This window comes from Trachinotus anak, unplaced genomic scaffold (genome assembly GCF_046630095.1).
Source record: "Trachinotus anak isolate AG129_WGS33_773 ecotype Australia unplaced genomic scaffold, CSIRO_AGI_Tana_v1 ptg000004l, whole genome shotgun sequence".
In the NCBI taxonomy this organism is placed as follows: domain Eukaryota; kingdom Metazoa; phylum Chordata; class Actinopteri; order Carangiformes; family Carangidae; genus Trachinotus; species Trachinotus anak.
The window spans coordinates 13034605-13058748 of NW_027273855.1; the positions used below are offsets into that span (position 1 = coordinate 13034605).

General features: G+C 41.3%; 1 protein-coding gene across 3 annotated transcripts in view; it reads right to left on the minus strand.

The window, feature by feature from the left end:
* The window catches only part of cpne5a (copine Va), a 73789-nt gene that overhangs the window by 33741 nt on the left and 15904 nt on the right, over positions 1 to 24144 (minus strand). For 2 of the 3 annotated variants that reach the window (XM_071476055.1, XM_071476057.1), the window contains exons 2-8: positions 23736 to 23776; positions 22873 to 22919; positions 18744 to 18847; positions 17583 to 17622; positions 16636 to 16650; positions 16386 to 16462; positions 3599 to 3662 (exon numbers count right to left, since the gene is read on the minus strand). In XM_071476055.1, the coding sequence (XP_071332156.1) occupies positions 3599 to 3662; positions 16386 to 16462; positions 16636 to 16650; positions 17583 to 17622; positions 18744 to 18847; positions 22873 to 22919; positions 23736 to 23776 (388 nt within the window). The remainder of the gene's footprint in view (positions 1 to 3598; positions 3663 to 16385; positions 16463 to 16635; positions 16651 to 17582; positions 17623 to 18743; positions 18848 to 22872; positions 22920 to 23735; positions 23777 to 24144) is intronic. The other variant, XM_071476056.1, reaches the window with a different exon arrangement.

Sequence of the window (24144 nt, forward strand, 5' to 3'; positions counted from 1 at the left end):
GACAACAGAACAAGTATGAAATAGTGACTGAAAGGAGTTAAGACTACATGTTAACCAGCAGTTACTTCCAAGCCATTTCCAAATGGCTGCTCTGCACTGCTAAAATCCTGATTTTATAACCACAACGTCGTCTGACAAAATCACCCAACACATAAGTTAAAGACAACGACTGTGCTGTGATTTCATCTATATGTACTTATAAAATGATCACTCAAAGAGAAAGTTAGAAGTGACAAAATATCTTTCTCATGTTGTCTCTCACACAGCACACAGCCTCCGTCTGGGTAAACAAACTGCTGCTCCGCCTCTCTGCCACTCACTGAACAGAGCAGATGCAGAGAGAGAGAGGTGTGCCTCTCACTCGCAAGGCAGTGCTGGTGTCTCTCCTTTATGGAAAGTAGATAAGAGTTGTCCAAAACATTGCTAGATTTGTAACAAGGTGCTTTTTTGAAAAAAAATCACCTTAGGGATCTGCCAGTGAAAACTGTTGTGAATATGCTCTAAACGCCTGATGACTTAACAGAAAATGTTTGCATCACATCATTTTGAAAGCACAACTAGGAGAAGTGGGAGAAGTCCAACTAACTCACTCACTCACTCACCGTGGCCAAAAAAAAAACACACCATTTAAGAGGAGTTTGCTTAGGTCAGTTATTAAAGCCCTTAAAAATGGAACCATCTTATAACCATCCCGCCACAGTGCCTTAAGCCTTCATTAGGCACAGATAACACATACCCACTTTGGTGCCTAGCAGTGTTCTCTCATTAAGTGGGGAAAAAAGGCAGAACATTCATTTCAGCCACTGAGGTTTAGGAGCAGCAGGGGAATACTGAGCACAGTCTGCATCCTTCTTCCCATTTCTCTGCTCCACCAAGATATCGCTGCATGGGGTGAGTGGCAGAGCAATGCACACTGTCACTTTCACAAAGTGGGCCTGGTCTTTCAAAGGAATAGGAGGCAATGCAGACAATAGTTGTATTCACGTTAAAGAAGCTTTTGGCTTCCTCAGGATCGCATACTGTAGTGAATCACCAACTGAATCATGAGCCAAAGGATTAAACGAATCAGAAATTAACACAATTGACTTGTATGCTTCAGGCATCACTCCATTCTTTCGATTGTCTATTATGACTGTAAGCCTCAGGTGAAGGATTTTTGTGAATGAGAGGAACAGTTTTATAGACGCAAAAAAGAAAATGGAATGAAAAGAAAGAAAAACGGTAACATTAAGAGTGAGAGTAAGAGGCTCAATTCCATTTTACAACCACACTGATAAAGCGAAGAATACTTGTTTGAGGGAAATACATCATACAATCCAAAACGTCAATGGTAACTGGGCTTAGTGTAGTAAGATGGCGTGTGTATGCTGTACACACACTCTAGAGGCACCTAACCAAGGGTTTAAGGACAGAGGGTGTCAAACTGATGGATTTTAAAGCCCAGTTAGAAGCAAATCTGTGATTTGTGATTTTATAAAAATAACACGGACTTGACTTGAGCATATATATGTTCATATTCACTGAACCACACATATGCTCTGCCTAACACATGTACAGGAAAAGACCATCCTGCAATGGGATCACACCAGCCGCAACGCCCATCAACATGTTGACGTTCTGACCCACGATTACTGACTAGTTATTACTACATTGTCACCTGAGTACTCAGGACTGGGTCAAACCACACCTATCCTCAAACACAGCCTACATTTTGATCTCAACTACACACCTGAAAAGTTTTGTAACTGTAACTTGCACAGCTGTGATGCTATCAAAAATCTGCCCACAGACAGACAGAAAGACAGACAGACATAAACACCTGTCATTGTACTTGTTCCCGAAACATTAGGTCTCTCCAGGACCACATTTTGCTGGTACATACACACACATACACACACAGTCTCACAAGGTGAAAACAATCCCAGCCTCACTGTCGCAGCTGGTAATAAACCTCAGTGTGGTTTGCTGCTGTCATATGTAAAGTGTTGTGTAGTTTCCTTAGATTTAAATCAGCCAGAGCTGCTGCTGGACTGTGAGGAGGATCTGGAATGGACCCAGCCGCTGCTCAGCATGTCTTATGTGCCAGAGATAATGACAGCCAAGAGGAAGCCTTTGATCCATGCAGAGGCTGCTGCTCTGTGTAATGACACCTGGCTTGCCTCTCGGTTAACAGTCCGTGCAGAACTTCCCCAGTCGATTCCCATTCTGCTGGTTTCAGTTTCCCACAACGAGTTGCAGTGTTTACCTCTGGTGAAGCAGCAACTCTGCTGCCTCCATTTATTGGTCACAGGTGGATTATAGAATAAACACCATCCAGATGGATGGCACCATTTCCAAACTGGTATAATTCACAGGTGTGGGAATTGTACTGACAGCGGCATTTTAAACTAAACTCTGCCATTTCTCTCACTTCATCGTTCTGTTCTTTACTGAAACCAGAGGCATTTCCATTCAGGGTTAAATTCTGTGTAAACAGGGCAGGTGTGGAGTGACATGTCAAGTCTGGGTCTCTCTAATTGAGTCTGGGAGAAAGGAAATGGTCATTTGTACCGGTAATGATCATTTGCATTTATATTACAATGTCGCTTCTTGAAGTGGTGCTTTGCAGTGATGATGCTAACTCCTATCATCACAGATCCAGTGTACCTGATGACTCACAGCAGCCCCTCAATGACCGTGAGCACTGACACTTCAATCCAGCAGGAATCAGTGATGGTTATCGTGGCAGTTATACCATCAGCATACTGCATATCTGTCTAAGTGTAACGGGAGAGTGTTTTTTTGTCAGGAAACAGATGATACTGTTGGCAAAATCCTCAAAGTCAGGTACAACTACTGTTTAACTAGGCGTTCCACTCAACATGTATGGCAGGAAGTTGCAAAGCTTTAGGACATTAGATGCTTCTATGTATTAGGACATCATAAAACATTTATACAGCAGTTGCAGCTCAATGGCTTTATAGCCTCTGAGGGAGGCCAGTTGTTCTGGCCAATAAGTCTTGCTACTCTCTCATGCTCCACTGGCAGCAGTATAATGTGATTATTTACTATCTTCATTTAGCAGTGTAGAGAGAAAGCCAATGGGCATTAGTGGACACAGGTTATTAGAGCAGACTCTTGGATTAACACACAACACATAGCAGGAGATGCCTGTTCTAGTGATTGGAATGAATGCAGGCTCATTAAATAGCCATTCGAAAGTCATATCATATTCACTATGTACACAAATTCCAAATGACAAACACAACTGCACAGAGACAAGGCATATCCTGCTGGTTTAATGGGGACAGTTATGAGACAACAGACCTTACTGAAGTCAAGGCTATTAAATAATCCACTTCACTTCAGCAGGCTTGCGAACATTGCTAAGCGTGCACTGTGCACCTCACACAACATGCGCCGTTCCCTTAGAGTGTCACACACAATTTCACAGTGACACGCCATAATCAGCTGCTATAAATCTGTTCAATTAAACTGTAATGTACCATTGTTAAAGGGTCCATTTCAAATTAGATCAGTGAACATTGCAAAACATTTATTATGAAGTCATCATAGTAAGATGATTAAAATTATACTGGTCAACACTTTTTGGACTCACTCTGCAGTTTCCCAGCTCCTCGGCAGACAGGATAATGGTTCCACATTTCTTCCCAGGTATGCCACTGTGAAAACAGAACAGATATAATTCACACGTTCAACAAATAAAATGTTCACTGCACAAGCTTGAAGATCCACATGATAATTTTGAAAGTGTGTGGCCTAAAGGGCAATGAGAGGCACTGTGCTGCATTTTGCAATGCTGCTGGCCGCTTCAGGTGAGTTATTTTAGCAGCTTTGGTTGGTGTGTTCAGTTATCTTTTGAGGGCTAAAGCACAGCTGAGGAGCAGGCTTTCACTTTTACACCACAGTTTTGACTCGTCACGTCCTGTATGCCAACCCAGAGAGCAAACCAGACATACAAATAGTAATAATTAGAAAGATTGACAGTCTGACTTTTTCTGCAGCCAGGCTTTTCATTTCTGACCAATCCAATGATGCAATACAAAATGTAAAGGTGACAGTGATAGGTCTAATGAGCACATTATTTTGTAATTGTTATAAATATTGGCTCGAGTGTTTTAGTACAATGTGGAATGAAACTGCTGAGACACACAACTCCTTTGATCCCTGTTTGCCACCACCACCATGAGACTTTAAAGCTCCGCAGGTCTGCTGTTGTTTACCACTGATTCCTGCTCTAGCAGAAGATCAAGGCATATTGCATCACAGGAGAGCTTCGCTGCATCTCTGTGTTTCTGTACATCACCTCCTCAGTAGTTTGCCAATCCAATGGCACTGACAAAAATAGAGACAACGGTTCTCCAGAGTTTGTCCTAAATGTTGTTTTGCTGTATTTTTTGAAGAGAATCTTTTTGATATTCAATCTCGCCAACTTTCTGCATCCACTGAAGCTGTGAGAGGCCCATTCCTCCCAGTACAGAGACAACATATCTCCTTTTCAATCATACAGTCACCCTCCAGCTGCTCACACTCCTGTCATCTTTCTGGATCAAGACAGAAATTACACGGGAGTCATGCTGTGGTCTTAGCTGGAGACTATTCATTAGAAGGTCAGGCTTGCTGTTGATCCTCATCAAGTTGATTTGACTCGCAGCAATACTGGATTTGATGCTGCTAAATGGGAGGCAGTCTTTTGTTACAACCGGCAGAAGCTTGCATTATTTACAAAGATCATTTAAAGTATAACCCTGTAGTGGCTGAAGATACAGCACTGGATATGCCAGGGGACCTATTAAGAGATAGAGTGTGGTTTCTTTTTTCTTATCAGCTTGTGCAGGAAGTGTTGGGGGTGGGGTGTTTCCATTAACCTTTACCGACCTCTCTTAGGTTTTCCAGGCCCTAAACACATACAGTGTAATGCTCCATAAAAGCAACTGCAGCCCCTGATCAATCAACTTTGATCAATACCTTAATAAAAATCCCCCAACCAAACCATCCAAGCTCAGCTGATGCATACCCACCAGTATGTTCAAGAGAACTATCACAGCCTCAGACTTCAATGAACCAAAAAGTAAAACAAGGCCATCACACACAGCATCAGGCTCTATCTTCAAGCTCCAGGGAGACCAATCTCAAGATGAATTAACTGTCCTTGAATTATTGATGTTTCACTCAGAGTCACCACCATGCGGTTTGATGACACCTCAAAAAGCCAGTAAACCCAGACCAATGAGGCCAGTAAACTCTGCACAGTACACAGGCAAAGTTATCTCACCCAGGTGATGATAATGGCCAATACGCCTTTCAAACTGGGGAATGAGATCCAGTGATTGGTAAATCATCAACTCCAGATGCATTAAGATGCACCACCCTGCTCTGATCTGCTGCTGAGATGACAGCAGGTTCCAAAAGGGCAATGGTCTTTTAAATTAAGCATGCATTACTGAGTGCGGCATTTTCTCTGACAGTGACTAGTTAACTTGAAGAGCAAGCAAACACTGAATGGATAAACACAGTTCCCATCATTTATCTGTGGCAAACGAGTTCCTTTTTATTGCCCAGACTGAGCATTTCTCTGCTGGCTCTAACAGCTTCTGCACTGACACGTGACTGCTGGGGATATGAAGTGTCCTGCATCAAGAGGCCTCATTCGCTCAGCTCTCATTCATTGATGCTTCCTCAGTGGGACAACACTTTGATGATGAAATTATGTGAAATGTGCTGCTGTGGTCCTCCTTCCTGTACTATCTGCAATGAACACGGCCTACAGTCTGACTGCCGCAAGAAACTGGCAGGCTTTAATCAGTCGGTCATGTAAATGTGTGTCATACTGTCTCCACTGATTCTTCTGCAGTTCAAATATTTGAATATTCAAATTACCACAGTCAAACAACATCAGGGTATTTTGTGAAGTTTACCAGTCAGGCAATCCCCAGCTAAGCAACTCATGTCAACACAAAGATGAGTACAGCTTCAGTGTTTCAGGTTGCATATACATATCTTTTCATTTTTTATTTCTTTGTCATGTAGGGATGTGTGTCATGGTGTCTTCTATAATGGAGGTGCTCAATTGTATCATTAGGAGTTTTCATGTATTAACATAAATTGATTATTAAATGCATTATAAATTAGTTAACATTAGGTTCATATTAACAGATGTTTGCTTTTACATAGTTGCTGCAGTTGCTGCATTTAAAAAAAAAACCTAATGAGAATCGGTTAAGATTTATTCTCGAGGGCAACCTCTCTGATGGCATTTTTATGAAATTTTCTGAGGATATTTATATTCAAACGGTGCATCCTCAGGTGCATTTTGATAATGGTTTTCCATGCCCTCCTTCACTTCCCCTCTGCACCATTTAATGAGTAAGGGGGCGAGGTCAGAAGGGAGCAGGTTATTTAAAATGTAGCGCACTCATCTGTAGACTCAACAAATATTGTTCAGTGATGAATTAGCCGTTTGTCTAAGTGTGCATTGCAGTTACTTCATCTTACAAACCAATTAATGTCAATGAGGAGACTGTGTTTACAGCTAATCATTGCCATATTTCAGCATAATTTGAGTTAATTACTGTCGTCAATAATGATAAAAAGAAAAAGTCAGAGTGGTTTAACAAATCAAAAACAATGTGAAATATAGTTCTAGCTGCTTGAATCTTCCATCAATGGTCACTCACTCTCTCGGCTCTCAGAGGGTTGATCTTTTTCACAGTACTGGTTGGAAGTGACCAAGAGCTTGTTAAACCACTACTGAAATGCACTGCTCATGTTTTCAGTGACCTACTGATCTCTTCTCTACTCCTCTACTCTCACTATCAGGCAAAAATGTCCACTTGAACACAAGAAATATATAAAGGCTGTGAGATTTACTCAGCAAATAAATGAGTTCCCACAGAAGCAGACCCTTTTCATTTTAAAAACAATTTGAACCGTCATTATTTGGGTAATAATATCACCATGTAAAATGCAAAAAAAAAGTATTTCATAATCTTATTGGGTAATTTCCACACTTGGCCAAATCACCACAAGCAACAAAGGACTGATAATTGCGTTTTTAAATCAAACATTAGTTTCCTCTGTCCAGCCAATCAATAAAATAACCTAAAATTTCAATTTCAATTTTAAAACATGAACTAAATGTTTGGTTAAAAAGTTCGCAATTCAATATTTTGTAACTTTGTAACAAGCCTGAGTGAAGTAGTTCAGGCTACATGACTGCGTGCAGTCACAACCTTGTATCTGAAGAACAGTCATTTTAGCTTTATGCAATTCAATTACTTTCTATTAGATTAAACCTCTATAGTTGAGAGGAACAATGGTTAAGAGCAGATGATTTTGTAGGAGCAGTAATGACATCTAAATGCACAGTTAAGCTTAGACATTGAATAGAGTTTTGATGAGGTGGTCTTGTTCAGAAAAGACTGATGACTACCTGTTATCGTCCATGGCTTCTGTGCTTGTAGTGAAAAATTAATGTGACATAATAAAGGCATTAAAGTTTCCACCATCTCAGCACTGCAAATGAGTAGTGACTGCACTAACCACTTGCTGAGTAGCTATGATACTTAATATCATTCACAATAAATTCATACAGTCACTTACAGGTTTCCCTCGGCACTCAACAGACCCCGTGCCATATGGTCCTGACCTATCCGATGCCACTCTGTGATGTGTACTAATGTTGCCTGTGAAAACCTCAGCGGGCCTGATATTAACAGTCAGATTATCATCATGTTTGCGTGGAAACCCAGAGGATCACAAACCCAGTGGATCAAACAAAACTTCAGAACAAAAATAAACAAGTACAGACAGGACTGAAACAGCGCCTTGTAGCACTGTGGCTCCCTTTCCGCAGTGGAAGGAGGAAGTGCTGTCATGCTCTTCGCTCACACTGAAACAGAGAGTTAACCACAGCTGTCTTGACGGATCTGCTGTTTGATCAGCTGAATGGAGAGAGATCAAGCAGCATATTTCAGCATCACTACAATTACTTGGCCAAGGTTTCTGATATTCCTGTTCTGCAGAATACCAATGAGAACACTGGGAGAGGGGAGAGCACATTCCAGTCGCTTATTCCTGCACAAAATAAGCATCAAAGATCATTGTGCATGACATATTATATACTGGATATTCAGGCTCAATGTATGGTCTCTATAATTTCTCATCTAGAGACAGTTGCGGTCGTGAAATGGTGATTCACAAGGGCCTGCATTCTCTATTACCTATCAGCGCAGCGGTGGATGGAGGTTGGTGAGAATAACGTCCGAAGAAGGAGAAGGAAGCAATTGTTGATGCCGTTCACATTAGGTCATTAGAATGAGGAATGGTCTTGATATTTAACAACCCTGCATCGTGTCATGCATATGAGAGTGGGGGAGGGTTATCTGCTCGACAATATGAATGAGAGCCCAAGAAGAAGAAAATGATTTTTTCCACACTGCAGCTGTTGCAGGGTGGGTCTACACCCTTCCCTATCAGGCAAAACGACTGCAGTGTTATCAAGAAAACGGTTGTTTTGCAGTTTGTCACCTAAGTGGGAATAAGAAAATTAAAAGGGATTACTTGGGAAGATGGAGCGCAGCACGACATAAGATGTGAAATAGGAACATTTTTACTGCACAAAAAGAATTACTTCTCTGGGATTGTTCAGTTCGGTGAATCCAGTGAATCTTTCCGGTTGACAATATGATGGGCGTAAATGAACAAATCTGACTGGTTTGAGTTGAATCAAAAACCATCAGAGAGAGAGGGTGGAGAGATAATCTGGTTTTGTGCCACAGTAAACATATGGGGCAGTAGGCAGATCATAGTTGACAGAATTGGACAAGGCTGCCAAAACTCTTATGTGGGTTCAAATGGGATTATACCCTTAATCCCCTTGATCTTCATACACCGATAAGCGCCCATAATCCCTCACCTCACTAGGATTAAAAAAGAGCATGAAAAGTGTACCACCTAATTCAAAAGGACACCAGAATACCTCCTGTAGTTCTCAGACAGGAAAAGAGAGCTGCTTCCTACTGGTGCTGCAAGAGCTGGTATCTGTGTTTAAAACCGGTAGCTACAGGCAACCTGTAGTTCTTTGAAGCTTTGTTCACATCAGCACAATGCAAGTAAATAGGTCAAAAAAAAAAGTGGTGCAGAAAAAAGTCAGATGGATAAACAAAACAACCAAATGAAAAGAACGTGTTTGTTTTTCTACCGGTATAAACAAGGTGCAAGTTATGAGACCACATTGTCACCAACATTGTCAGGCTGTTTTTTTCTTTTGTTTGCAGTCATGCTGTGCAACCTACAGTATTGAGTGTTACTCACGAGATACCTCAAGTCTCCCACTAATGCATGACAGCCATTATCACAACCTCAGTGAGTAGAACTACTCCTGTTGTTTATGTGAATTCTGTTTTGCTCTTATGTGCTTCCTAATTATGAACAATAAATATAAAATACAATTAAATTATGAATGTATTCCATTTTACGTGTGTGTAGTGGTGTAATGAGATCTCTGTTGACATGTTGATTACATAAATTATGGCACAGGCTTTAATCACTATAACAGTGTTTGATTTGTTGGAATTCCAAATAAATGAGACATTCATCAACCACCTGCAAGCTCAAACTCGCTTGTTTTGACAGGGAGAGAGACGAGAGGATTAGAAGAACTTGTCATTCAAAAAGAAACTTTCTCTCTCTGTCTAAACACAAAAAATATTCAAAGTCATGACAGTGAGATCCCTTCCTTCCTTGTTTTCTCTCCCGCCAAGAAGAAGAAACCTTTCAATTTCCCCCCTGGCAAGAACAGAACATCCTTCTCTATCCAAGGCTAAAAGAAATGGACAGTTCTCTTTGTTATTACACATATGACATAAGTCGCATTTTATCCCGCCTTCCCACTGGAGGCGCATGACATCAAATCACAGCCAATTCTCCTCTCCTTAAACCTGTTGTGTCAATAGGCCATGGCACCATTATCTCCTCCTGCCGTTGGGGGGAGAATAATGGAGTTCATATCATGTTACAGTGAGTGACCCTGACCTCCTCTGTGGTGGTTACAGCTGACTATAGATTGTAATCTGCGTGCCGACAGATCATTTTCAGCTGGTGAATAGATTAACAACATGGGAGTGTTGCACTGGGGCAGCAGAGCGCTCATTCAGACGCTTTAAGGATGCTTTCACACCTTTCCAGCAGATGACAGCCTGTGGCCATGACAGGAATGAACGCTTTCTGCTCTGAGTGCAAAACAAATCAGCTAAGCTTATCTGCTGTGTAAAAACCTCGCCTGCCCTTGCCTGCTCTTGCACCTGAGGCCTCCATTATTACTGTGAAGACAAAAATCTATTACCTTATCATCTACAGACCTATATCTGTATTAAATGAACTGCTTCTTTTCATTGCAGACAAAAAGGGGAGATTTTTAGATTTTGTGTATCATGAAAGTCCTTGAAGAGTCACAGACAGAAGAGTTAAGATGTGGGAAGTCCAGGTGAAAAACAGCTTGCTACAAGGGTTTTGCTGCCGAAAGGGGAGGCGTTTTGCCTCTTATGCAACCATAATGGTCCCTTATAAAGCCCTGTTTCATTGGACAAAAGGGGATTTTGTGCTATCAGCACTGTTGGGATTTTCCACACCTAAACAGGAATACATATTATTAGAGAGGGACCCTTGTTAGTGCTCAGCCTTGGAGCCCAGATTGGCATTTAGCAAGGCAGCAGAATGCTCTAATTGCGTGTGATGTCCCAAGGCAGAGAATGTTGATTGCTGTACTATACTTCATCTCCCAGTAGTCTCCAAGTAATACAGGCAAACACTGGGCTAAACGGGCAAAGAAACACAGTACATGTACTGTACCAACAAAAAACATGAACTTCTCTCACTCCCACTCATTATTTAAATAAGTGTTTTAACCAACAACCTTAAAAGTACTGACTCTCTGAAGAAGAGATGACACAACCAGTTTTTTCTGAGTAAACTTCTAGTGAGTCACAGCTCTGCTACTTGACACAGCGACTAAAAATATTGTGAGCATTACATTGTAAAGATCTAATTCAGCTTTCTGTTTTGATTGTTGATTTTGATTATTGTGGTGAGGCGGTTTTAAATTAGGTTCATCTTCAGTCTATACATTATCTCATTACTATAAGGCCCTGACTATAAACAGGTGACAAATTAAAGGAAAAAACTGAAAAAAAATGTCAGCCGAGAAACATAACAAACACAGATGCATCCACACGTGCACGACATGGTACAATTCAGCAACTAACATCCAAGCTAGGCAGCTAGCTTATTCCCAATAGTAGTATCTGGGCATTATTTCCAAGGAAACCAGCTATATAGTACAGTACTGTATGTAATACAGTAGTAAGCTGTATTGTAAGCAAGTGCAACCTAAACTTTTAAAATGCAATCTACCCCAACACTAGAAACCGCAGCTCAGATAACCACAGTATTGAATCAGCGCCTCTCATTCTTAACAAATATCAAACATTTAACACAGTTTTTACTGCACTGCTGTTGTTACAGACTGTATTACTTTGTATGGGTGTTGCTGTATTTAATACCTAATCTCAAACTCGATTAGGGAGTAAAAATGATCCGTAGAGAAAAATGAGCACAGATACAATGTTGAAAGGATGTGTATTCCTCAGTGGGATGAGAGCTTGAGGAGTTATAATAAAATCTATACTATAATAACAAAATTGATTTAATTTGATGCAATCTTGTGTTTCAGAGCTGGAAACTGTTGACTTGTTTTGGTAGAGAGTTGAATTAAAGTAAGCTTGATTTGATGAAAGCAGAACCAGACCTCAGTGTAAAAAAAAAAACAACAAAAAAACAGTGTCATTCATCACTCTGTCCGCTGCTTTATCCTTCAACATCGGCACTGATGTGAGTGGTCATCATTTAACGTGTGCACCAGCCAATGTGCCAATCAAAGCATAATGTTAAAAATTCACTCTTCATTGCTCTGACTTTATGTTCCCTGAGGCCCCGTCACACAGCTGAATGTGACAGACCCACTTTGGAGCCATTTGGAGCTCCGGTCCGCATCAACAGTGTGAGGTGGACATTTAGTTTACTTTTTCTCAAGACTTTCTGCTGCTTTATTGATGTTGACCATTTTAACATGAGTCAAGCAGCAGAACAAAAAGAGGTGGGCCCAGCAAATGCATATTCAAGGAAATATAATTATTCAAAGCAGGTGTAATTATTGTCATCATAGAGCTGGTTGGACATGGCCTGTGACACTGATGATGTGATGTGAATGATTTACAGCAAGGCTCTAATTTTAGTTTTAATCAAATCATGCCTTTATCAAAACAAGTGAGAATTCAAGAGTAAATTTATCAGTTTAACTATACTTTTATCTTCTCTGTTTTCATCATTTCATTTTTTAACTCCACCCGTGGGCTCACTTAAATCAAATTTCTGCTTGGCCTTTGACTTTGAAGTTTTGCATTTAAAGTACCACTGTGGTGAAGCCTCTGTAGAGCTGTAAAGACATATTTCAGCAGTTTGTGGTGAAGGCTAAAAGCAAATACAGGAACGTACGCTGCCACACTGATAACAGAACCAAAGACATAAAATCAATATTACATTAAACTGCCATGGCATCTCAATGTCCAAGGTATATTCTAGCAGTGCCTGGATTTAACTTTAACTTCATCTTCATATAAATGGAGAATTGTAGAGGTTTAATGTATAAGACCACAAAAATTACATTTTTGGGCACAGAGACAAGCTGATCTCTCATGTGAGCTAAAAAGTGAATGACACGCGGAGCACACTTGAAGTCGCTCACTGTACTTTGCTATTATATAAACATTTTTATAAACATCCTACTCAGTTACAACTCTTTATGCAGAGTTGCAGACACAAATGAAATACAAGATTTTTCCTTTTGATGATGGTTTGTTTGCCACAGGTGGGACACAAGTTCAGGTGAGCCTTTGATGTGAGCTACGGCTTCAAATTTATTCAGTTGAGTATGAACGTTTTTTATATATTATTTTCTACATTTCTATGAATCTGCTTCCTCCCTTGGCTCCCATGGGTGCAGCCAGCACAATCACAACAGTCATTGTGGTTTTGCTTACAGTTCATTTCCTGCTTCGATCATACAGCGCGAGGGCACAGTCACAGTAGGCTAATGGGTTTAACATGCTAATGTTGTGCTGCATTCATATGCTCTAGTGTGTGGTATAATTCACCATAAAAACAGAAAAGGTTACTGCTATTTTGTATAATGAACTCTATTATCATGTCACCTATAGAGCCATATCATGATTCATTCCCACAGGCTATAAACATAATCACAGCCATGAGAGCTGCATGACAGCGAACATGTTTTTCAGTAAAAGATGATATTCACCCACATCACTCAATCATTTAGCTTTGCATTTCCTCAGCTACCAATTACTTTGATACATGCCTCTCATTAAACCATATTATAAACAGGAAAGGTTTGTGCCGCTGTGTCAGTTCAGTGTTTCATAGCTTATATGCCTTCCACTGGCGTACGTTTCCATCTTAATAAAGTCACATGAGAAAAGCCATACATTTTATCTGACCTGTTATTTTCCCCCAGGAAAATAAGTCTGTGGAAATCTGCTCAGAAGTGATTACAGAAGATTACGTTTGTCCCCATGTGCTCAGTGTATACAAATTCAGAAATGATTGAGGTAAGATGTTGTGCCAAGTATAAGCCACAGGTTATGTTTATGCTTATATGAAAGGAAAAGCTGTGTGTATGGGTAATGTATTCACCACAATGTGTATTCAAGGAATCCCACAGTATGAGGAATATTTGGTGCACATATACAACCTAGTTTCCTGAATCTTCAATTCATATACAGCTAGTTTGCAATTGCGATGGCGTAGTGCAATACTGCTCGGAGTTCATGTTTATTTTATACATTTTTTTATTTTATGATATTTTTTTGATAGGACAATAGAGAGTGATAGAAAAGGGGCAGAGAGAAGGGGGATGGCATGCAGGAAAGACTCAGGCCGGTCAGGAGTCAAATGCTTAGAGTGTTTGCGCTCATGTGGTACACATGCTAAGCACTCAGCTATCGGGTCGCCCAGAGTACATGTTTATTGATCGACAAAAAACTTCCCAATGCAAAAATAACATGATTTCTTTGTTTTCCTGCAATATCAACTCCTGGCATCTACAGCATGATTTATGTGTTAATGGTTATGTTTAGGCAACACAAGCACTTGAATTAGGGTGAGGGAAAGATTGAACTAGAAACAGCACTGGAACATGGTGACTGGTTCATTATCTAAACACGACATGAACTTTCCCCAACCTGAACCAAGTCTCATGGACGACATGAACCTTGGTCTCCAGCGTCTCCCACTGTTCTGAGCAAGTCCAAACTTCTCCCTATGATTTCAGCGCAGTATGAGGACGTCACACTTTACGTAAAACGTCATCTAAATGATGCACACAGCATTACATTCCGTCCAAAATATATTAGGAAAAGCAAATTAGTAGTATCCTGTATGAATGTATTTCATAGGAGATATGTTTACTCTGAGGTGGGAAATTTGTGTTCAAAGTCTGACATGTGGGGATTCATCACCAATATGGGAACAAAAGTTCTCACAAGTATAGTAATAAACATTTGTGTGCGTGTGCTTGATGGGAAAGGGAGCGGAAGGCAGAAGGAGAGCGAGGGAGAGGTTCGGGGAAAACAAAAAGCAAAAGGGGGTCAAGCTAGAAAAAAAAGAGTCTGGTGGTTGGAAGGAGAGATGAAGTGTGAAAAATAGGAAAAGGGGTGCTGATGTGCTTCTTAAGCAGGTCATTGGATGCAGTGTGCCTTGGGAGGGCTTGTTTAAGCATGGCTAACAGATTTCCTCAGTCCCTGTGGAAGCCATTCCTCAAAGCTGCAGTCCAGAGAGGCTCTGTCACATCAGGATGCATGAGAAGGAAATGGAGCACATAGCCATTAAACAACTTCTGAGCTGTCGACTATAGCAGGTGGGGAGGAAAACTCCATGGATACTGTTTAGCTATTCAACTAGAATCACAACCTTGTATGCCTCCACCCAAGGTGCAGTTTACACCCATGTCTGTCCACACTCATATGATATAGGTAGTGAAGACTTATGGTGTTGAATAATGGTCAGAACAGACATTATGCTGTCAGTGAAGCGACAGTGAGGTTGAGCTTTGACCTTTTGGATATAAAATGTCTTCACTTCATAATTTTATCCTATTAGACATTTATGCAGAGTTTTGACATAATTATTAATTCTTGAGTTATGGCCAAAACGTGCCCTTTGACCTTTAACCATCAATTTCTAATCAGTTCATCCCTGAGTCTAAGGGAAAGTCTGAAATTCCCTCGGGCGGCCCGGTAGTCGAGTGGTTAGGGTGCATACCATTTGGGCACAAAGACGCTCTTAGCAGGCGGGCACCGGTTCGACTCCCGATCGGTCCGACTCTTTCCTGCATGTCATTCCCCTCTCTACCCCCTTTCCTGTCAGTCTCCACTGAACTATAATAAAGGCATAAAAGCCCAAAAAATAATAACTTTAAGAAATTCCCTCAAGGCATTCCTGATTTATTGTGTTCACGAGAATGGGATGGACAACCTGAAAACATCATGCTTCTGGCCACAGCTGGTGCCGGCACGGATGCCTAAGAAGGACAGGGCTGAATAAAAGTGTAGCCTCAGGATCAGAAAATCTGAAGCAACCTATATTTTTCCTGTGTTTCTGAATTGCTACTCCCTGACATGAATACTGTTTGCACAGTTAATAGCTGCACAAGTGAGTGTTTCTCATTTCTTCAGTTTGTAAACCGTGGTCCACACCGACAACCATATCATCATCATCATCACCCTCTGTTGCAGCTAAATTTGGTGTTGCATCAGTGCAGAGTTTCAGCAGTGATCAAGGTGCCCTAGTGAAGCTGCAGAATCAATACTTTTGTCCATCATGTCTGTCTAGGGCTCCTCAATCCAGCCTCCGTACTAAATCGCCTCCCTAATGACAGTAATTGCAATGAGGAAGCCCCCGGTCGTGTTCAATAACCCATCACCTTTCCAAGCACACAAGTCCAAATTTGCAGCGTATTGTATGAAACCAATGGCTTTAGAAGGCAGATATATTCATCGTTGCTGCGTCTTTGTTGCAGTGCGTGAAATCCTGCAGGAGAGCCACATCACATTGAATGGGTTGCACATTTGAGAGGTGGCACTGAGTTTTCATTATCTGATAATATCTGAAAAGTCGTGTTTGCAAAGTTGAAAATGTTCTGTCTCATTGAGAAAATAAGTAAAATAAAACCCTCTTTCTAGCTCTGAGTGGCTCTTATTCTTGACATGATTGTGCAAAATCAGAGTGTGATTTACAGAAAAATGAGCTCTTACCCCAAAGGTTTCTCCAGGCGACTGGCAGGTGAGCCCACAATCTCTCCCAGTGTACAGTGGACCTGTCCCAGGAAGTCCTGCCATGTGGGGGAGAATAAAGTGGGATGGAGAGAGAGAGAGAGGCATGTTGGGGCAAAGGATGGGGGCGTTCAGATGGGTCACGGGGGTAAGAAGGAGAGTTGGTGAGGAGTTAAGCATCGTTATAAGTATTGTACGGTTATGAATAAGGACATCTGAGGCAGACACGTACGTTAAAGTCGGTTGGCTTCCGAGGTGGAGAAGGAGGAGGAAAAGAGAGAGACCAGGCAGCCGCAGTGACACAACAGAGCATATCATGGAACAGAAAGCACACGACTCAAATACCAGACTGTCATCAACCAAGTGCAAGAAGGAAGAGCAAAAGTGGATATGTGAAAGTGCAGATAGACAGAAGAGTCACAGCGTCACAGAGTCACAGAGAAAAGGAAAGTGAAGGAACGTGAGAGAAGAAAAAGCAATGAAGGCAGAAAGTTTCACACAAAGGACAGTTTGTGTCCACAGTAAAAGCATCGCAGTGACAGACACATGGTTAATGATGAAAATTTTGGTAGTATGCAAACCAAGTGCTGCAAATATATTCTTTATGTGTCTCTATAGTATGAGGAGTATATTCATCAAAGCTTTTAGCATAAATGGTGACACCAACATACATTCAGCTGTTTAACTGAATATATGTTGTACAATACAGTACTGTCCCTTCCAGACAAAGCTTCCATTTTTAAATAAACGCACATTGTTTTGAATACCTAGCTGCTGCCTTGGAAATGAAAATCTAAATTGCAAACAACACTAAAGAGCACACATGGAAATGTGTTGAAAAGCTTTGATTGCTTCATTTCTCATTTAAAACAAAAATGTAATGAGGATATGCCAGATGCCAATGAAATTTTAATTATTATAGCTCTGGAGGAATGAAGTACTTCATTTTCCAAACTGAAGCAGATGGTCGAAGGTAAAGAAAAATAAACTATTTTTTGGCAGATGAAGCATAATTCACTCATTATTCCAAAATATATTTGAGCGTTTTGAAGCCACAAACTTTGGTTTGCACAGAACCTCAATATTAGAGACATGCACTGATAACAAGTCAAACAAATTTAAGGGCAGTGTATAAAGTTGAGGTCCTGATCCACAGATAAAGAAAAGTTCTTCACTTACATGCTTTGCCAGATCTGGACTTTTTGAGTCAATATCATACCTGAAATCACAGAGACCACACATCACAGAGGCAAAGATGTGGGCAAGACAACAGAAGACCATACACATTACCACTGACTGTAATAAAAAGATACTGGCTGCAGTGCGGACATTTTCTGCCTGTCAATCACACACCTGGGTCATTGGGGAAGCAAAAGGGAGCGGCCGAGGGGGGGGGGAAATGTATGCAATAAATGTGACAGTTAATTTAGGAAGTCATTCCATAGTTTATGAATGTAATTTTGGTTCTACACCTGTGGGATCATATTGAAACAATCTAACGATGCCTAGAAAGTTTTGAGCATCTGCCAGTCAAACTTAATGTAAAAGTAATTAAACCTCAGTATACCCTGGCTCCCACCTCTGCGATAAAAGAGAGATGTAAATGAGTAACACTAATTGTGAGGGGATGCACTCCCTCCTTTCCTGTTCCAGAGTCATATCATGATAGCATGCCTAATGAATTCATTAAGTGACTAAAAATCCTCAGAGATTTGCAGTGCAGTCCTGGATACATCCTGGAAGTCCACCAGGGACTTCATGCTCAAAGAGAGGGGGAAAAAAAAGTACAGATTCTTTGGAGTCATATCTGTTCTACTTGTGGATGGGGGACAGGAGAAAATGATAGTGACTCTGTTCTGGGATATCTCAAAATGAAACCGCACCTTCCTGACCCTCTCACTGGTCTGGCCTTTTCAAGAGGAGAAAGGCAGCTATGTGTGAACGAGGGGAGGACAGGGGTGTCTGTGCAATTTACGGGACTTGGTTTTAGACATTTGCTTTGCTTAGCAGCAGGGAGATTTAGGATAAAACTTTTTATGAAATATTTATCACCCTTATACCAATCTCTTTGACTATTGAGACACTGCACCGATGAATAATTCCTCAGGAGAGAGCCAGGGAAGAGAGAAGAAAAGTGACTCGAAGACAGAAATTTAGAGACCGAAGGGATGAAGAGATAGATGGGGAAAGAGGCAGAATGAATGCGGAAGAAGATATTAAGCCGGTGATGGAAACAAAAGGAGAAACTGGAGGACTGGGTTAGAAGAGGGCGGCACATCTGAAACACACACACCGAGGTGTGTGTGTCCTCAGAGGACCAGATCAAACGAAATAACTCACACGTCAAAGCGCAGGTTCTGCTTCTCCTCAAAGAAGTAGTCCAGGATGTACTTCCTGACAAAGTCTGGATTTAGTGTGTTGTCTATCACTTCTGTTCTGCCAAACTAAATCAGAACCCGGAGAGAAGGGGGGAAGATGAGGAAGATGAGAGAACAGAGCTTAGAGACAACACATCATGCAGTCGCTCAGAAACTACATGTACTGCTCTATTACCTCACCCCACCCCCTCCATCTTCTCCTCACAGCCGTGTGAATTCACTGCATAAGATAAACTCAGATTTGATTAACAGAAGTCAGTGATCACACAGCGCCGGCTCTTCTTCTCCACCTCTTCTCGTTGTGGTGGGGGTGAACAAGCCTGAGGAAGGCACTTTATTGAGACCAATTACACTCATTTAATTAATAGCACATTCACACCACTGTCACTCTCAGAGCCACTTCAAAACAATGGACACAGGATAGGAGAGCCTGGACAAATGCAAAGAAAAACAGTCACTTTCACATTTTGTCTTTACACAGCAGAACTGTCTTAAGTGATGGGAAGACAGCAAACCATCTCCTGCTCCCTGGTTTTCAGAGGAATATGGCAACCTGCCAGTATAGACACCCAAAAAGGATTTGTCAGTGTTACAGAGCAAGACCATCTGATGAGGTGATGTGCTGATAAACAAATCAACAGACACACAGAGTGTTGCAAACCCCTGCACAAGCTCACACACATTAATTGTATCCAAAATGAATAATTCAGTCAAGTCAGGGAGCTGAGGTTGAGCTGCATAAATAAAAGATCCCCCAGTACAACATGTTACCATAAACTGACAGAGTGAGTTAATAATGACAGGATTAGGGCTTAATGAAGAGATGAAACAGCAGCATTACAGACTCACACCTTTGTGATTACATCCAGTCGGGGGAAACTCAAAGTCAGACTTAACGGGGGGGGGGGGGGGGGGGGGGGGGGGGGAGTAAGGTTACACCTGCATAATATGTTTAACGGATGGATGCCTATACAAATGCAAAGACGGTCAAGCTGGATTGTGCATAACATATGACAGTCAGAGAGAGTGGGTTTGCTGAAGTGTAACCTGCCGTCAAAAATAAACCTGTGTCTCAGCCTATAAAAGTTTAACTACTGTGTGGCACAACCTCTTCTCACGCTCTGTTCCAGCAGATGCAAAGGAGGTGAAATCTCCGCTGAGCAAAATTAGAAGAGCTGAATGTGGCAGCAAGAGGCCAATAGCATATTCACTTTGGTCTCAGGCCAAACTTAACAAAGGAAGACAAATCAGCAGCAGAACAAAGAACAGCCACCAGAGGAAATAACAGATCTCCCACTCCACATATTATTCCTACCTTGGCAAGTACACAGTCAGCCTGAAAAGCCAGAGTTGCGAAAGCACTACAATTAACTGTCAACAGAAATAAAAAATGGGGTAAGGGGATATCTGGGCACTGGCAGTGTTCACTTCTTCTCCTCCAATAACCCTAACTAGAATAAATTGTGAGCTGGAATGCCAGAAAATTCATCGGATTGAAAGACTGACATCTAGGAGTTTAACTAGACTTGGAAAGGCCTGGCTTTGCTTGAATTTAGGAAGGTTATATTGTGTCAGCTGCTCAGCTGAGTGAAGTGGTAGACAGAGGGAAACCTGACAGGCAGTAGGAGTAATTATAGACAAGGGAGTCGAAGATTAAGACTTTAAAGCCACATGCTAAGAATTATGGGTTGCAGCTACAGTTTTATATATTCAACCACAGATGGTAATAATAATTAGTCATGGGGGCAGAGGTCTAAAGAGGAGCTGATCATGACATCTTCCTAGAATCAAAACACAATTTAACCATAACATTTGTCTTGATATTATTCTCTTGATGGAGGGATGTGAGCGACTCGCTCACAGTTTGTAACTGGATTAAAGACAGTTGGCGTCACAGTGAAAGGTGCTCTGACCGACCATATCTACTCTGGGAAGAACAAAGACAAATTTTATGACAAGGGAAGGGGGCAAAAGAGGCGCTTAGCTTTATCAATACTGCACAGCTTGACTCTGGTGCTCACAAAGCCAGCTGTCCCCTGCAACAACAACACAGGCCTTTATCTCTTCCAGGGAGACACATTCAGGCTGCGCCCACAGTTTGTAAGCTCGAGGTGGGGCAGTGTAACCAGAGGTGACAGCTGTAGGAGGCTCTTCTCCCATGAACATCGCACTTGATACACATGTACATTTGCATGTTAATCAGCAAAAACTACTCTCCGGCTTTATAAAAGAACATCAGTGTGTTGCAACAGCAAGATTTATTTGTTTTCTCTTGTGAGCCAGGGCCCGCCCTTGAAAGACATGAGAGCAAACATTATCATCAGACAGCTCAAGTGTTATTTGCTAATTCAAGTGGTTAACGCTGTGGAGAGATTTTTTAAGCAATGAAACACTGAGCTTACTCAGTTAATCAGCAGATCAATTAATCAAACATCCAACTGATCTCTCAATCAATCAATCATTCGTCTTAATTGTCCCTGCTGTGAAATTTATTACGCCGTCAGGTTAGAAGAAACAACAATCACAAACACATTACACACAGACAACACAAACAAATAACTACAATACAGACCTACAGAGGTTAAATTAAAGTGAACACATTAAAAAATGCTTCAGTGAACAACAATTCTCAAGATGAATTACAGAGTGTAAAAGTTAGTAGCACTGTCATGACTTTAATTTACACGTGATGCGCCTGTCTCTGTGTGTGCTGCTGCTGTAGCTCTGTCTCTGTGAGGATCACTTGTTTGGCAGCTTGGCACTTCTTCACTTCTTCAAAGATTGTTTGAGGGTGAAAGTGATAGTTTAACATTTTGGGAAATACAGTTTTTCACTCTCTTTTGCCAACAATAAGATGAGAAGAGTGATACCACTCTGGAGGATCTGGACCACATAACCAGCGGAGACTCCTGGAAGATACCTGGCCATCAAATAAGCCACATAAAACCACGACTTAATGTTTTTTCACTTTGGTTTATGTATGGATGAAACAAACAATATATAACGAGTTAATAATCAAGCTTCAGATGTGCTGGTTTTCACATTTTTTTTATCTTTGGACAGAGCCAGGCTATTTGTTTCATGCTTTCAGTCTTCCTGCTAAGGTAAGCTTATGGTCTCCTGGCTGTAGCTTCATATTTACCATACAGACATGAGCGATATCAATCTTATCATCTGCCTCTCCGCAAGAAAGCAAATAAGCCTATTTCTCAAATTGTTGTACTCTAAGTTGAAATCTATGTTATCAACTAAAACCTGCTTTAAATTTTCCTCTATTTTTAAGAGCCAACACCCACCAAAACACAAGATTATCACTGAAATCTTCACTTTGTATGCTGGAAATCTGTTGTGACACTCCGCTGCGCACCAGCGTGACACCAGGCTCTTTGTAGAGTCAATAAACATCAATCACAAAGGATTTGAGTGTGAAAGCAGAAGCAAAATATTCTAAACTTGCAAAGCATTCCTGTTAGGAAGCACGTATATACAGTATTGATTGCATTGTTATTTTGTGTTGTTATTTCTGACTTGGCTGGCTTTCAGCGATTGAAGAGTGTTTCATGCTCATAGCGAATGGTTGGGTTGCCTTAGACCAAAAGAGTGGGGGAAAAAAATCTTAAATTAAGTATTCCCCATTGAGATGTCATTCAAGTTGCCATTTCTGTGTATGTCTATCCTTTGAGATTAGCAGGACAAATAATATTCCCAGAGGGACCCTCTGTGTTGCTGTAATCTCTGCCTTCCTCCACTTTAACAGCCCCTCTGGTCTAATTAAGGCCCAGTGGCCAACAGCCAGAGAGGACTTTGACGCAGAGGCAAATCTTTATCGAGACGTGTAGCTGTCACCTTAATCAGCCATCAGTCATAGCTAACACAGTGCTGACCAGCACTTGGATATTCACAGGGTCAATCAATTGCAAATGATTGGCACTCAAAGCATTTACCTTGAGAGTGAGCAGGAGGAATGTGTGTGTGCGTGTGTGTGTGTGCGTGTGTGTAGGGAGAGAGGTTGTAAACAGAGAGCAGGCTCTCGTGGCGAGGAGACAGGCTGATTGAGTTGTGTTGACAGAGCGACGGCTGTGATCTCTTACCTCTCTCCACTGTTTGGACTCCACGCCCTGGGTGTACAAGACAACCACTGGGAAAAGAGGAGGTGGGGGTGGGGGTAAAAAGAAATAGAAAGGGAGAGCAGAGGAATACATTGTCACTAAACAAGCTCAATCAAGCAGCCCACTTCTTCAAATAGTGTTTGTTTTGTTCCCCCTTTGACAACATTCATCATTAATTATCCTGCCACGCCCTGACAGCATAATCAAGTGCCAAGCTTGATGATGCTGCACTGCATCAAATTCTGGGTGCTGAAGCAAGATTGAAATCTCCTGGAGCACAATTTAAGCCATGCAATCAAAACACAATTTCTTAACGGTGGGATTCTCCTGATTCCAATTTGATTTTGCGACTTCAAATGCAGCAGAGGCGGGCGAACGCTACGTGACCTGTCATATATCCCAAGGTTCATCTTCGGGCGAATACAAAACAGGGCAGGTGTGATATGTTCCCAGTAGCTTATGTGCACAAAGGGCTTCAACCTCCTCCCTATTATGGTAAATGCCCCTTTCATTCTCTATCCTGCAGGGAGTATCAAAGAAAATGCCTTTATGGCACTTCCCTACGTGTCTCACCAATACATACCCATTTGTATTCAAAGGCTGGCGTTTATACCCTGCATGCATTAAGGTACTTTCTGTAGCTCTCGGTGAGGAGAGGTTGTCACATTACTGTGCAAATGATATGCAGTTATTGAAGGAACACTTTGAAACAGCAGAGTAAACCGAATCAAAGTTCAGTTCAGCAAAAGTAAAAAGTAAAGCTTTACAAGAGCAGGGGAGGTGTCAATGAACCATATTCTGAGCAGGGAAAAGCTAAACTGCAATTAGCATCATAAAAAACTTACATGGGTCTGATTTGGTGAAGGTGTCTCGGTCCAAGAGGTTCCTGTGGGAGAGGGAAACAATCACACATCAAAATCATATACAAGCATGTTTAATTTCACTGAATTTCAAGACTGCAGCTTAAAGGGAAGTTCCATCTTATTTTGTACATGTATCTAAATGCTACCTGTCGTATGCATTTTAATTAGAAAATCCCATAAGAAAAGAGCAGAAAGAAGATAAATGCATGGTAATTCACAACCACACTTCACATAAACCATACTGTCCTTGAGTTTTTCCACGTGAGCAGAACAATAAGCACATTAAAGCTCAGTGAGAGGACACAGAGGACACAGAGGCAGAGGTGCCAGTGAAAACATAGGTCCTACTTATGAAAACAATCCACACAATCCCCCACATTTATTCTAAGAA